General features: G+C 36.3%; 1 protein-coding gene across 1 annotated transcript in view; it reads left to right on the forward strand.

The window, feature by feature from the left end:
- Positions 1-392: 392 nt before the first annotated feature.
- Positions 393-17,022, forward strand: part of LOC145678771 (heat shock 70 kDa protein cognate 4-like) — a 56,816-nt gene continuing 40,186 nt past the window's right edge. Inside the window, exons 1-2 of the mRNA XM_081749269.1 lie at positions 393-481; positions 5,562-5,773. Coding sequence (XP_081605395.1) covers positions 5,569-5,773 — 205 coding nt within the window. The 5' untranslated portion in view covers positions 393-481; positions 5,562-5,568. The remainder of the gene's footprint in view (positions 482-5,561; positions 5,774-17,022) is intronic.

Consider the following 17,022-nt stretch of genomic DNA (forward strand, 5'->3'; position numbering starts at 1 on the left):
TAAGTGGAAAGCACACCCAAGGTTATTCCACGTTGCATGTCCAAGGTTATTTCGCTTTGTCCGCTGTGGGTCAATACTGCCACGGGAAAATCCCGATATAGTACTACCAATATCAAAACTGTTAGAGTTTCTTATATTCCCTTTTTCTTCCTGATAACGATGCTTTCTCGCTTTTTTGAGATTGTATATCTGCCAACGAAGTATGAAATCAAAAAGAGTGTCCTCTAAGAAATAATTACTTAATAAAATTTATTAACCATGCTGCTACATGTATTAGAAGAAATCGAATTGCACGTCCGCCCAAGGAAAAAGAATTGTGAGACGCATGCGTTTTACGGTCGCATTAGATTAGTATAGACATTTTCGTTTCCTCAACCCGCTTGTCTGCTTGCAGTGATAGTGTAGAGTAGTTTCCATATTTCGTGTAATAGGGCTTAATGTGTCGTAACTATAAATCCTGATTACAGAATTATCATTTGAGGTAAGATTGCTTGTTTTAATGTTTTTCAACTCAACTGAACAAGAAGAAAATAGCTAGACAGATATCTTGTTTAATGCATGCCATTTTTTGTTATTATTTCGCACTATAATATTCCGTAAAAGAAGTTACAGGTTAAGTTTTCTGTGGGAGATCGGAGCTTGATAACTTGCATAATTTTAATTATTTATTTATTATTTTCTATACTCAATTGCACAATGAGGAGGGCTGCCGATGTAATTATTTTCGTATCTTGAACAAAAAGTTGACTTCCATTGAAGTTCTTCACATTATCATGGTTAAGTCATTGCTTAATGATAAGATATCGTAAATGAGTATACAGATAATTTTTTTACGTAAAGAGAAAATGTTCAGTTGAATAGTTCTTTCTGTTCCTATTTTTGCTATAATTGCCTACAATTTTGATGAAATGGGTTTGTTTTTACATGCCTTCTTTAACTTATGCTTCAATCATGTCCTCAAAACTTGCAAGCTTAATTTAACTCGTTTCCCGACACATTACAATGATAAAATTTTGCCAGTGACAAAACTCAGGTACCAATATAGGCTACTTGTAATATTTCATCATTACTTTTATGTATTTTAATACAGGCAATGGTGCTATTCTATTTTTTAACAACCGGTTCTGTAAATATATATATATATATATATATATATATATATATATATATATATATATATATATATATATATATATATATATACAATGGCGGATCCAAGGGGGGCTATAGGGGCTATAGCCCCCCCTTGACGCTCAGATATACACTGGATAAAATTAGCTTCAATCCTGCTTTACACTGGATAAAACGGCAAAATATGGTTCAGCCCCTCCCTTGATCATATCCTGGATCCTCCACTATATATATATATATATATATATATATATATATATATATATAGAGAGAGAGAGAGAGAGAGAGAGAGAGAGAGAGGGGGGGGGAGGGAGGGAGAAGGTAAGAGAGTAGATGGATAGATATAACTCTTAGGAAACAAATCGTACAAGCTAGACAAAAGTAAATCTTTTATTGGATACTACAAGTAACAAGTATAGAGCTACATAGCATTCAAATACAAAACGGTGTGACGAAATTAGGTAGCACTGCGAATATCTTGGAAACGAATTATCCAAGAGAGATGGTTGTGAAAAAGTATTGGAAAGATCTTAATCTAGCAATGGATCGACAATTATTATCGTTGATAATTGTATGTATGCCTTTTAAATATATATATATAACCTATAACCCTCACGACTGCATTCATGTGAACCCAATTCTCATTCTTGATATCTGAGCATTTGATTTGATTTGATTTTTAATTTAACGTTCCTTTTAGCAGCGAGACTATATGAGACGTGGACCTACAGCTTAATGTAGAATCCGAACCACATGAGCTCCCGCCGAGAATGGAATCCAGGTACTGAGCATTTGAGATTAAGAAATAATCTCTTATACGTTGTTCTGAGAGATCATAACTGTAAAAATTTCTAAAAACAAAGATAGTTAAATTAAAATTTACTGTTCCTGGGTATAATAGGGTAAACTTTACTGTTATGTCTGGGTATAACAAACGTTTCTGCGAACTCGAAATACATTAACAACCGGTTCTAGCGAACCGGTGCGAACCGGCTGAATAGCACCACTGAATACAGGGTTAACCTAAATGATTCATCGAGTTTCAAAACGTTGTTTATTTACAAGAATATGACGTACGAAGACTGGTCGTATATAAAAAGATACATACACTCACCAAGTTTCTGGTACATTCTACAAATGTTCAATTTGTACGCCCTTGGTCACCCGGCATTCATCCAAACGTTAATCCAACTCTGTTAATATGTTCAGTAGAATGTTTCCATCAAAGTCCATCACAGCAGCAGCGATGTGTTTCTGCAGTTCTTGCAGCGTTGTTGGCATTGGGGGTATATAAACATTCTCCTTAACACTTTTGTCACCCGACTTTGTACGCCGTATACTTGTAAATAACCAGTGCTTTAAAATTCGACGAATGATTTAGGCTAACCCTGTATAAACATGTTTAAAGCTCTCTTTTTTAAATTTAGATATAAACATTTTCGTATGCAACCAGCTTCTCTCCTGGGTTAAGCGGGATTATCTCATATACAGGAGTTGATATTCACAAGATAATTTCAGATTTTCATGATTTTTCATAACGTTGTAGTAAAAAATAAAACATAAAAACATGCTTACATCTATACCAAAGTGCAAGACAAAATAAATTGTACGAAAAACTGAAAATAATTCTGGTTTCAAGAAAACTATTTTAAACAATATTTATGCTTGACTTAGTCATAGAGTGCTGTCATATATACAATCAGTTTTCAATGAACTTAAAAAAGTTCATTACTGAATTCTCTATGTCTTGTGATGAATCTTTAACATCACCACGTACATTACCAGGGCAATATGAAAAAAATAATAAATTAATTTTGATTAAAAAATTGCAAAATAGAAAACATCATTTGGTTAACAGGTTATTCTTGTGTATGTAGTTCAGATAGAAAGAGAAATCAGGATCCAGCATTCTTTTTAACTCTCAGTAGCTAAATCTGAAATAGAAATCTGTTTGCTAGAAAAAGTAGAGTTCCGCAAACGGCAACTATATAAACTAAGAGAATGTGGGTCAAGAGGTCTCACTTCCTATATTCATATTGTGCGTGGAGATGCTGTGTGACGAAGCCCTAATCTTCAAGATTACTTGAAAGCTGAATTCATCATTTGACCAACCATCCACAGCAAGAGGCTTTTAGACAACATACGTTAATTTCCACTTGTGATACTTCAAGACGGCTCCATGCACTAAGTCTGGTGTGCTATACAATTACTTTCATTCGAGAGGTCCTGGGTTCGTTTATGGACCTTAGCCACTTTGCCTGTAGCAGTTTGGGCCACCAAGACAATGAGGAGTTGACAGCGTTCCATCACAGAGGACAGAGGAGGAGGAGCTTGTGAAGAAACCTTCTAATCACTCGAAAGACAAATATTATGATCAGTGCGCGAAGTGCATAAAATTCCATTCGTGTGTTCATGAAGCTGGGACAGAACCAAGCGGCCAATGTAAGTAATTCTTGCAATGTAAAAATTTCTGAATTCTAAAGGATACACTCTGAAAGAAGTTTCTCTCATGAATCACTGCTAAATGACCTATCAAGTGTCCAGGTATTAATGTGTTTTGATTTTAATCGATTTTATTAATTATACTCTAAAACTAACGTAACAATGATTATAACGTAACGATCATAGCTCTGGCATGTAGGTAACTAAATGTTCTTTGTGAGGCTCTTTATTCAAGACTGTAAAGTACTGTACCACTTCTACTACTTCTACTTCTACTACGACCACTGCTACTACTACTACAACTGCTACAACTTCGCGTCAGAGTTGACGTCTGGTGGTACAGAATTTACCTTCTAAGTACAGAAAAAAATCGGAGAAATTAATGCCAGTTAGTATGGCCGGTCTGCGTAGAATGTGAACCGATGCTTGATCTACGAGGGACAACGGTGGCTCAGTAGGTAAAGCACTCACATCTGGTGCTGCAGGTCGTCGGATCAATCCCAGTGCTATGTTAGCTTTGTAGTGGACAAACACCGTGTGCGTGAGTTTTCGGGTTGGTCCCGTTTCCTCCCACTGTTTTCATTCCACCAATTCATCCCATCATCATCTATATGGGCTCAGCCATAGTTACCTAAAGAACGTATGATAAAACCAAGTACTTGACCTACTAAGTAGAATTTGGTACGCTACCATTAGACCACGGAGGCCGAAACCGTAAACTGGCGTGTTCATAAGATCAGCGCAGTTTTTGATAATGTTCAATTAGCAATACAAATACCAAATGGTGTTACATGTTCCTGTATTCTTTATAGTATGATATTACAAATATGATCACAAAATATAATGATCAAATAAACCACCAAGACGCCAGGGAGATTAGATATTCCTGGAACGGTGGCTCAGGTGGTTCGATCCCAGCTTGCGCCAAGTGAACTTTGTGGTGGACAAACACCGTGTACGTGGGTTTCCTCGGGGTTCTCCCGTTTCCTCCCACTTCATTCATTCCTCCATTTTATTTATTTCTCATCATCACCATCTCCTTTAGCCTGGCCGGCATAAGTGTGGGACGTAAAACACAAAGATTTCATTTTCTTTTTGTTTTTGTATTACTAGTAACAGTAGTAGTGATATTCGGTGTTGTATTAGTATAGTAATGAGTAGTATTAGTAGTAGTAATAGTAGTAGCAGTGGCAGCAATAGTGGAATTAGCACTAGCATTCGTAATCGTAATAGTAATAGTAGTATTGGTAGTAGTAGTTGTAGTACTAGTATTACATACGGTGTAGCAGTTTTACATATCTTCTTTGCTACTCGTAACGCACTAATGAGTATAGTATAAGACTGTTATGTCCATGAGTTGTATTATATAATAAATATGGCTGGACAGAGCAAGCAAAAATAACAAATAGAAAGACAGAATAGGGATACAGAAAGCGCACCTTGGGTAAACTTTCACACGATTTTCCCATTTGAGGACAAATAGACATTGCAATATTATGTCGACACATTTCTTATTTTCCATTGCATATTGAAGGATTGACTTGACTTATCCGACTTAGGCCGGTTTCGCCCGGCCCGTTTGTGAACGGCTCGTTTGCGCCCGGCAAATTTAGGATCCGGCCCGTTTGCGCCCGGTCCGGTTAGAGCCCGGCCCGTTCTCCGCCCACTTGAAGTTCGGGTCGGGCCGGGTTGGGTTGAGCCGGGCATGGAATACAGATCTTCGGACCTGGGTTTGCAGGGCTCTGAATACGGTAGATGCTTCTGTCTGCATAATATATTGCTCAAGGAAACGTAAAGGGTGGAACACCCCTTGCGTGCACCTTTGATTCGTCCTAATGGCAGTAATGTAGTTTCCATCCCTTCCATTACTTCTAAAATAATGTGTGTTTTTTTTTTCCTTTTTTATACTTTTTCCTTTTACTCTACATGTAGACTAATTATTGTTTGCTATCAGATATTGATCCCACGTATACAACTTTGTTTTGCAGGTTCGCCATGCATGCAAGGTCAGCTATAGGCATTGATTTTGGAACTACTTCCTGCAGTGTTGCAGTATGCAGTTATGGAAAAGTTGAAATAATTCCCAATGATCAGGGAAATAAATCGACACCAAATTACGTAGCTTTTACGGATTCAGGACGCTTGGTGGGAGAAGCAGCGAAATCCCAAGCAGCAATTAATCCAGAGAACACGATATTCGGTAAGAATTTTGATTTCCTTTCCGTAGCATCCTTCAGATTGACAATGCAGCATTTGTTTCAGTTTGCAATTTACATTTTTTTGGTAGTATTTATATCATAGCTTTCTCTGGCGGCGGACAGAGGACATATTCCCCGAAAATATCTTGGGTATTACAAGTTAAATGTTTTAAAGATTATGTGTCTCCCTGATCTCAGAACCCTGTTCCATTTGCTTTCTTCTTTAGAAAAATACTTTATCCTTGTTATCTTTAAAATGTATAAACTTGAGTGTGGCTATCAATGCAACATACACGTATACTACTACTAAACAATAAATAGAACATTAATTGAGTCGTCCAGTTCGAAAACGGCTCTTGTTAATTTACAGAAAATCCCAGAATACTTTAAATAAATGTAGGATCTCCATCTTTTGTAGAACTGGGAATACTTCAGTGTATTCATATCAAAACCTGAATATCCTCAAATGTTTCCAGTTCTACATAACGTATCGATCCTACATTTCTTCTCGGTTTTCTCAGATTTTCTGTAGGGAGGCGCGGTGGCTCAGTGGTAGAGCGTTCACCTCCGTTGCTTGGGGGTCCCTGGTTCTATCCCAGTTCGCGCCGTGTGGACTTTGTGGTGGACAAACACCGTGCTCGTGGGTTTTCTCGGGGTTCTCCCGTTTCCTCCCACTGTCTTTATTCCACCATTTCACTCATCTCTCATCATCACCGTCTCCTTTAGCCTAACCGGCATAACCGTGGGACGTAAATCTTAAAGATTTCATTTTGGACTTTCTGTAAATGGACAGGGGTCGTTTTCGAACTGCACCACTAAATTTATTCCTCATACATATTTACTAATTCTATGTAAATTTTTCATAATCTTTGAAAGATTTAATTTCTTACATATTGGAGTAAAGAATTTACTTAATTGTGTAGGGAGGTTAGACAATTTTCATTTAAAAAATAATCATAGATACAGGGAACAAGAACAAATATGTAATTTTAAAGGATAATACGACACTTTTTGTGGACGTAGGATAGGACTTTATATGGTAATATAATAACATTATGTAAATATGATTTAGGGCAGCGTTTCCCAACCGGTGTGCCGCGAATAGGTCGCTGGTATGCCGCGAATAGGTCGCTGGTGTGCCGCGAGGAAATCGAAACAAGATTGTTAATTCTATAGGAATCAAATTGCAAGACATAGGGGAAAATGTATATTTGTATTTCACATTACTATGAACCTCTACTATGAATCTACAAAAGTGTCATACTGTGTTACTTTTCTGTACATTTTTAATGTTGAGAAAAGTATTTGTTATCATTGTCATGACCATTATTGCTTCATTGTTGTTGCAGTTTATTTCGTAACTTGAAATTTTAAAATATCATTCAATCCTTTTGACAAAGCAAACATGCGTAAAAATTACCTACGTTTGTGTTTTAAAAGTACAAGAGATTTGTTTATTCGTTCGTTATTTAGTGATTGATCTTCCTTTTTAGTGAAAGGTTCGATACAGTTTTCGAAAGAGAAAGTGGATTTTTAAAAAACTCGAATCCTATATTTCACTGCAATTGTTTACTATTTTTCAATTAGAATGAACAATAGCCATAATGATTTACCACAAAGGAAAACCAGTCATCGAGCTTTCTTCTCTGTGAGAAGATCAGTAGGCCTAATCACAGAAAAAATATCGCGGTATTTCATATATACAAATAATAATAATAATAATAATAATAATAATAATAATAATAATAATAATAATAATAATATCTATATATATGAATGTGCCGCGAGAATTCAAGTTACACCTGTAGTGTGCCGCAAGTTGAAACAGGTTGGGAAACGCTGATTTAGGGCAAAGAAACAAGAGAGGAGAGAGATTGATTAATTCTTGTCAACTCTGCACATGTAATGTTAGCTTAACTGACACAAAAGAAGAATCTAGACCTGGAAATCTCCATTCGATAAATAGAGATAGCAAATTGATTTTGTCAACTTTTCTTAAACGTTGGTTCCCGATTTCTGTCCTCGCAGTCTTCTTAGATTGACCATTACCCCCCCCCCCGCAAAAAAGAATAAATACATAAATGTAAGGGAATGGCACACACTAAAGTTAAAAATCGCAATAGAAATTTTATAGTATACAAATAATAAATTATGCAAATTAATAATACAGAGATTATAAAAGTCAAATAGCTTATATAGTTTTATTAATATATCTATTAATATCAATATAAAACTAACAAAATTCTAATTATTATCACTCTAATATAAGTATACTAGTATGCTTGTATGTTCTAAAATTTTCTGTCAAAGGGATCAAGAAGAGGCTGATTTGTATACAGTAAAAATGCCACTATGTCACCCGAACTGTGTTAAATTTTGACACATGCTTGGTGCTACTTCAACTTCCACTTTCAAGTAAAAGTGTTAAAATGGTAGTCGTTAAATCAACCACTTGACGTGATGACAATCATTTTAGTTATATACGATTGATCTTATTTTATATACAGTTGCCAAATAACTACTTTTACTAAAATATTCTCTCTTATTAAACATACACGACTCTTGTGAAATAATAATAAAGTTTGGTACAAAGTATTGATAAATAGTTATGAGAAACGAAATATAGTCAGAGACGAAAAGGAACATAATGAACTTAGAAACAAAAATTGACACCACTTCTACTCAAGTGAATGTTGTCAGGAAACTATTTTCGTGAAAGATTGCAGAAAGTATATGTTGGTACAAATATTAAATATACAGCGGAAAGCTTTCCTCATAGCAAATGAGAATAAAAATGTATTTATTTATTGAACAAATTCCCAGATACAGCATAACTTTGCCATTTTACATAGGGAAATGTTAACAAACAGGAAAAAGAAAAGAACCTACTACAACAAGAAGACAAACAGTGTCAACAAATAGTACAAAATAATATTATTTAGCCTAAACTCGTTTAATTGCTCTTTCAAACACCGGATAGCTCGAAAAAATATCTACATCAGTTGTTAAATGATTGTAACAGTTCGGTATTCCATAAAAAAGAGACCGCTGTATAATTACCAACCTAGGGCAGGCAAAATAGAATAAGTGGGTATTCCGGATTATGCGGGGAGGGACACGTAAGGATAGTTTCTGAAGTAATGTTTCCGATCTTAAGTTTCCATTAACTATTTTATGAAGAAATTTCAGATAAGAGTTATTTCTGCGTACTTCCGGAGTCTGAATATTAAGATATCGCAAGAGTTCATCCTTAGGTAATATTCGAAGTGAGGGAACACGAAAGCGTACTATTGCAATAAAGAAATTAAGAATAGAATCAAGTCTAAAAAGATATGTGGGTGCGGCGATGTCTCATATGAGAGAGCAGTATACGATCTTCGGCGCTATTAGAGTTTTAAAAGTTATAAAAAGTTGCTAATGATGATACAGTGCGTAGAGGGCCGCGGTGGCTCAGTGGTAGAGCGTTCACCTCTTGTGCTTGGGGTCCCGGGTTCGATCCCAGCCCCCGCCAAGTGAACTTTGTGGTGGACAAACACCGTATGCGTGGGTTTTCTCGGGGTTCTCCCGTTTGCTTCCACTTTCTCCATTCCATCATTTCATTCATGATTTCGTCATCACCGTCTACTTTAGCTAGCCTGCATAAATGCGGGACGTAAAAGTTAAAGTTTCATTTATTTTTTTCTAAATTGCGCGTCACTGCTCTTCTCACTGTCAACCTAAGCTACCTCCTCAGAAAGTATTCTGCTACAAACAGGATAATTGGGAATAATATCGCTCCGAACTGGACACTACTGTTAATACACTGATCATGTCTACTACACAATACAATCTTGATCTCACAATCGCTGCTCTTACTGAATCTATTCAAGATACAGCACAACGTTCCATTCCAACAACGGAAATACAATTGCATAAACCAAAATTACTTCTACATTGTCTACCTTTTATATCTATTCTCGTGGAGCACATCGTCAGTATCTACCTACAGGTAATTTTGAAGGAGTCCGGTTACATCGCCAGTACCTTAGGATTACTTGCAATTATATTGTTGCATATAAGAATCACCATTGGATGAAAACTTGTAACACACAAGTGAACACACCCTAGTAAATATTGGTGGAAATTCCATCAATTCACCGGCCCAGTTTCCCGCACGCCATACCCCATTGTTCACAATAATTAGGCAGTTATCACTGATATGGATAAAGCTAATATGCTTACTTAATTTTTTCAAGATGTTTCTACATCTCTTCCAGGTTGACATACACCGCAGCGCCTACAAACTTCAATAAACCGACGTACAGGTCCAACTTCTGCTTCTCTCCGCCCATCTGTCAACCACTCTTAGAACCCAATAATCATCTTACCACTCCGATTCAACCAGACGATATTCGTCAGACATTATTCCGTAAACGCAACACTGCCCCAGGCTTCGATTCTGTTATATGTTCTCATCAGGAGAGCATCACCTTCTCTTCTAATTTTTGTCAGCACCATATACTTTCATTCTGCAAACTGGATCTTTTCCAATCGGCTGGAAATACTGAAAAGTTCTATCTCCTAAATCTTAAAAAGCTCCATCTGACGCTCAATCTTATCGCTCTAGTTACCTCACTAGTTGCCTCTGCAAAATATTGGAATGAATTCTAGTACACCACATTCAAGCCCATCTTACAACTCACAACCTACATCTCATTCACCAAGCCGGTTTTGGACCTCACATTAGTACGTTGGATGTTATTACGACTATCCATAGCTATTTATGATCAACATAACACAGGATTTCCTTCTTGTCTGGTAGTCTTTAATCTGGAAACAGTTTTTGACGAAGTTTGGCACTCTGGTTATTACACAAACACCATAAGTATCTCCTACCATCTTCATATATCAGATTCATCCATTCTTTCTTATTAGGACGCTTAGCTTATACCTCTATTAACGGTACACTCATCCAATCTTCCTACAATCTGATGTCCCTCAAGGATCGTCACTGTCACGTCTTTTATATCTATTCTGTATTCATCGTGTCTGTATCCTTCGTGTTACTATATCAACAGTTAAATCTTTTTTCAATCTTAACTTTACCAGCACATATTCAGGACCTGTCGTTCACTTCCTCATCGCTCCTCTAGAAACATTCCCATCGTATATCTATTTCTAACTGATACTGTACATGTTTACTATTTATATGTGAGTTTATGTAAAAATAATCATTTCCTAGGTCCTTTCATATTATTCTCACCTCGATAGTAATTGTTATTAGATGTATTTATGTATAATCTTAAATAATCCTCATTACAGGATCTATCTGAAAATGGAGAATACCTTTCTGAACTTCATGATTATGGTCGAAAAGATCACAATGTCCTAGTTTAAGATAATAATAAATCAGCAATAAAGAAAACCATTCTGCCTAAGCACTCTTCCTTACAACTTACTATACCCGTTCAAACCATAAACCTAAAAGAGGATGTAGCCCTCTAAAATCATGCTAACCTCCGGGTAACCTTAGAAAAATGTCTACTAGAAACTAGAAATGACCTTATCATACGTTCTAAAGACTTGAATTTGGTATAACACTCCGAAACAAAGCATTCTGCGAAATATTTGGCAAAACGACTAAATTAACAAAGCAAGTGGATCAAACATCAAGACAAACACCTCCTTATAGAAAACCACCCATGTTTTCTGTTATCCGCGGAATGATACCTAAAATCAGCAATGAAGAAGTTCTTGAAGAACTCAAACAACAAGGAATTGAGGTTAACAAATGTATTCGCATTAAAAAATAACACTGGTCCTACTTACAAGGTACACATTTTGTCCGAAAATCAGATCTCACCTGACTATCTGTTAGCTAGTGAAGTTCCTGTTTGTAAGAAACTCTTTCGTGTTGATCCTTCCAAGACTTTGTCATTTCGATGTAAAAAAAATCCAAACCTATAAATCACACTTTACAGACTAATGCCATAATCCATTTAAATGCGGGTATTGTAACGGACCTCACGACACAAAATCATGTAAAAATCAGCAACAACCACTGCTTATAAGGAAAATCAACCAACCTACGCCTACTGCTGTAAGGGAAAATCTCGCTCAAAACTGGAACGCTCAGAACTAAAAATGCCAATACAAAACTTTGACAAAGCGACATCACCTTCCCATACTTTCGCTCAGCCTCTGTCGGAGATATTCTGCGTTACATCACAATTGTACTACAAAATGTTTTTTCCTTCCAGCGTGAGCACATCCTTCGTGCTGCTATTTCAACAGTTAAATCTTTTTTCAATCTCAACTTTACAGCACATACTCAAGACCTGTCGTTTACTTCCTCATCGCTCACCTAGAAACAACAGTCAGAAACAATAAGGCAGCATACATTGTGGCTCTGATTTTGCTTTTTGTTAACATCAGATCATTTCATCAACATAAAGCACTTTTAGAGCCTCTCGTGTTAGAAGAATAAGTCGATATGTTAATTCTTAACGAAAGAGTTTAAAACCAGCCATTTCTGCTCAATTTGTTGGCTACCAACTTCAATGTTACGATTATCATGATACATATGCGCGCGCTCAAGAAAGATATTGACTGTCTTTTCTACAAAACTTCCTTATCGACAATACAATTATACTGCATTGACAACCTTCCCGAACATATCTTCTTCTCTATATATTACCGTTCTCTTATAGTTAATGTACACGGCCTGGCCACCAATACCATTCACTTTTTTCGATTGTATAGCTCATAACTTTTAAATCGTAACCATCACTACTGATATAAACATTCATAGCAAAAGTGCAAGAGAGAAACATTTTATAGACCATATTTCATCTATACTACAACTTCGTATTTATAGTCTTCCTGGTCCCTCTCTCGTCCAGCTAGCCGAACAACTCCGGGTGTAGTAATCACATCTATCACGCTTGTAAATGATGGTAAGTTGAAGGTTCTTAACATGATTGGAAGCGATCAGTGTACAATCACCAATAAGATTCATCCATCTCTACAACAATTAGATCCACATATTTTCCATCGTTATGATAAAGCTGATTGTCTCCAATTTTGACAGACTCTAAATAACCGTGTCACCACTTTTCAATTCTCAACTTCAGACTCTGAAATGTATAATGTTGTCAACCACATCATAGATACTTTACACATTGGTGCTCAAAAAGCTGTTTCTGTGAATAATATTTATCCGTCTAAGCCAAAGTTGCCCCCGCACAATCTTTGTTTGATACAGAAATCACGATAACAGCACCAAGAATATAAACGAGTTGGAAACGAAGAATGTCTTCGTCGACATAGACAATGGTAATGACTGTTACCAATTATTTCATGATATACAAACTTTGAACTTGGATCAGCGCCTGCAATCAACTAAACGACGAAGCCTTATCAAGCCGATACTAGAAAATCTTCTATAGACTTACTTCGATAAAATTCGGTAAAGTACGGTCTTATTCAAAAGTTACAGAAGCTAAACCTTCCAATCTGCTACCTACGTTTTATATATTTCCTTTGTCTATGTTTATGTTATTATGTGGATATGACATTTTTATATAAGATCTGCTGTCTCACATCCTATATTTCCGTATTGTGGAGTTCCACAGGGTACTGTTTTCATTTCCCTCTTATATATACTGTATGCCTCTGATATGCCTAAACCCTTGCAAAACATGTTCTTATTTCTATATGCCGATAACACGGTCTTTCTAACTCTTGGGGGGACTATGCATCAGATCAGCATAATATTGCAATTCACTCTCAATGAATTTATGGATTGTGCAAAACTTGATTTTCACTGTAAACAGCGAAAAAACTCAAGCATTGGTCCTTTTACCCCGAAATGTCGCTCCAATACTCATCACAATTCGCGAACCTTAAATTCACGCTTCACGATTATTTTCTTTGACCAACGTCTACGACCATATATCTCGGGGTTGTATTAGACTCCAAACTAGATTGGAAGGTCCATCTGAAGAAAATATCACAACGGCTAATATCCACTCAATCTTCTACACCGTCTAACTGGAACTACTTGGGGGTTAAACGTTCCATTGCTACTGAATACATACTAAATATTCCTTCGGTCTATCTTAACTTTCGGACACTTCGCTTAGTGCAACGCTTCTGAAAAGTTATATAACTGTTTATCAATACTCGAACGTCGTGACATTCTACTGGTGGATCGCATAAGGTTCCTATATCCAATCTTCCTGACATATGAACACATCGATTTTTCTTACTTGATTCAACCTCTTGCCGATATCCACTTGAAATACTTATTCTCTGATTTACCACTTTCATATCCATTATTACTCGATTATTTCTCCAAGCTAACACTGAAACTGATAACCCGTATAAGTACTTACATACACCGTTAAATTTGCTTATCACCTTGTATCTCAAAACTGAGCATCCTACGGCCGACGACAGCGACATCTTTCATATTTATCATATGCTTTGTCTAATTTCAGCCTATACCATGTCTAATTTCAGCACTAACATTGCGCTTTCTGCACGTTACCATCAGTTTCGAGTCGTGTCAAGACAGAAGAACTAACTTGCATTTGCCTACTTAACACTGTGTCTGGGATTATGGCATGCACGCATTGCACTTCGTTTTTCATCATTAACATGTTTATTTTATAAACCACAACACAAAAGTTTATATACTCTTTTCTTAAAAAGTAAATAAGTAACTAAAATCATTATTACTTTTACTTCTACTGGGACCACTTGTATATGTGTTTTGTTTTTTCTGCTCTTATATGTAATGTTCTTCTACTCCAATCTTATGTTTTGATATTTCGAACGCTTTCCTTTCACAAACTGCACATAGACACAGTACATTAAACCAAAATGTAGTAAAATCTATGCCAAACAAAGGGTATAACTCTCTAATTGCTGCAGTTAGAAATATTATTTCGAACATCGCAGAACCTTGTAAGAATTAAAAATGAAAAGGAATTTCCTAAATTTCTAGTGCTATACTCTAAAAAAAAAATAATAAATAAAAAATGCACCCTCAAAATGACAATATAGGTATATCTATCTGCTACACAGGAATTTTAGGTGTCTGTGATACAATTGCTAAAACGTTGTAAATGAAAGATTTCCTTATCACTGACGAATAATACAATTGTTAATATCTAAGTGGTTCGAGTTCAACATACTACCGGTGTATTACTAACAACATATCTCACACTCGGCGGAAGAGTATTACAACTCAAAAAATGGCAATTTTCAGTTTTCATCGTTCAATAGAGAATATACACATTCGGGTGGTCCATAAATATCAATTTTCAGGTCGGGCTGGTCTCACCCCCTAAAATGGTTCCATATGGGACTAAATTAAGCCAGGAGAAAAATTAGCTTCATTGAATAATATTAAATGGTGCCCCAAGCGACCTAAAATTTTGAATCCGATTACAGTACATAGTATATGGGAAAAATCTGGAATAAACTCATGTAATTTAGAAACGGCTAAAGGTAATGCAAAGATACCCTGGATAATAGAAATAGAGGAAGAAACATATCTAACTTTCTATAGTACTGCCATTGCGGCCATCTTGAAACCCGCCATTTTGGATTCAGGTCAAAATTTTTAAATAGAAAGAAGGTCATGTGACATATAGTTTTGAGGTATCGTTTTACCAGAAGCACAAATCTGGCACTATTTTAAAGATAGCTTTAGTCATGTAAGAATTATTACCTGTGAAAAGATTTCTCCTTTTCAAATTAATAATTCTTACACGACTAAAAGTAAAGACACGAGTTTGGCGTGAAAAGAACGAAAGGGATATGCACGGCTTCAAACGAAAGAGGAACGCGAAAGAAAATGCACTTCTGAAAATAATTTGTTTGAATTTTATACGCCAAAAGACATGGAGCAGTTCAAGTAATGAAGAGGAAAACCCAGTTGAGAATGTTAAAGAAAATGTAAATACGAATGCGTGTGTGCCCAGACCGTCCAAGAGATGTAAAAGGGGGAAAAACAATTTTATTACTCAAAGACTGGTGTTGTTCTTAATCGATAAAAGATCACTCATAGAGCAGCAATACATATTCTGACAGCGACGGCAGAGGCATTAGGCCATAATGTAGAGGAACTAGCAATAAGTGGGTCTTCCATTCACCGATGCTGAGAGAAAACCTGTAGTGAAGTTGCACAGAAGTACAAGAAACAATTTCAGAGTGCATCAAGTGCGTTAGTTGTTCATTGGAACTGAAAACTACTGCTGAATTTGACTGGCAGAGAGACTGCCGGCAGGTTATCAATAATTATTACAGGAGATGGTCATGAGAGGCTAATTGGCGTTTCCGTTTTGTCGTCATCAAGAGAAGAACATATTGATTCTACTATAGTACATCCGCTTGAAGAATGGAACTTGGTAAAGTTCGTGCAGGCAGTTTATTTTGACACTACTCCTTGCAATATGGATCTTGTCAACGGTGCTTGCATTCTGCTAGAGCAGTAGCTCCAAAATAACCTTCTATATCTTCCTTGTAGACACTACATTTATGAATTAGTTTTAAAATGTGTATTTGATAACTGTTGTGTTTCGTTTGCATCTGGACCGGACGTTCTCCTATTGAAGTGTTTTCAGAACGAGTGGTCTAGAATAGATTGCACTAACATTATTCCAGGAATTGATGATGAAGATGTAACAAAAAATATTTCCGATGTAAGAAATGAAGTGTTGAATTTTGCTATCAAACTTGTAGAAGCAGGACACTGCAGAGAAGATTACAGGGAATTTTTAGAACTATGACCATCATATTCTTGGGTGGCATACCTCCTTGAGTGGTTTTCTTTCGTTTGCCTGGAGCAATTCACCATGTAAGGTGGATGGGAAAAGCAAGCTACTATTTAAAATATTTCTCTTTTGCCAACAATTTCGTTTAACGAAGCAAATAGAAACGGGTCTTCGGAGAGTATGCACTTTCTGATCCGACTATATGTACACAGTTGGCTTAAATGTGATCAAACATCCCATTCACCATTACAAAATCTACAATTTTTGAAAGATTTATACAGTTAAAGACAAATAGATGCTGAATTATCTGAAATGGCTCTTTCTAAACTTTCACGCCGACTCTGGTACTTGACGGGGGAACACGTAGCATTGTTTTTTTTTTTTTATGATGGAGTTACCATAATGGAAAAGCAAAAAATGGTTGAAAGAATTAAAACTATAAGGGGAAACCGTGAAGCAGCAAAGAAGCTTGACGCAAGAGATGATAC

This window comes from Thermobia domestica, chromosome 2, assembly GCF_964235325.1.
Source record: "Thermobia domestica chromosome 2, izTheDome1.hap1.1, whole genome shotgun sequence".
In the NCBI taxonomy this organism is placed as follows: Eukaryota; Metazoa; Arthropoda; class Insecta; order Zygentoma; family Lepismatidae; genus Thermobia; species Thermobia domestica.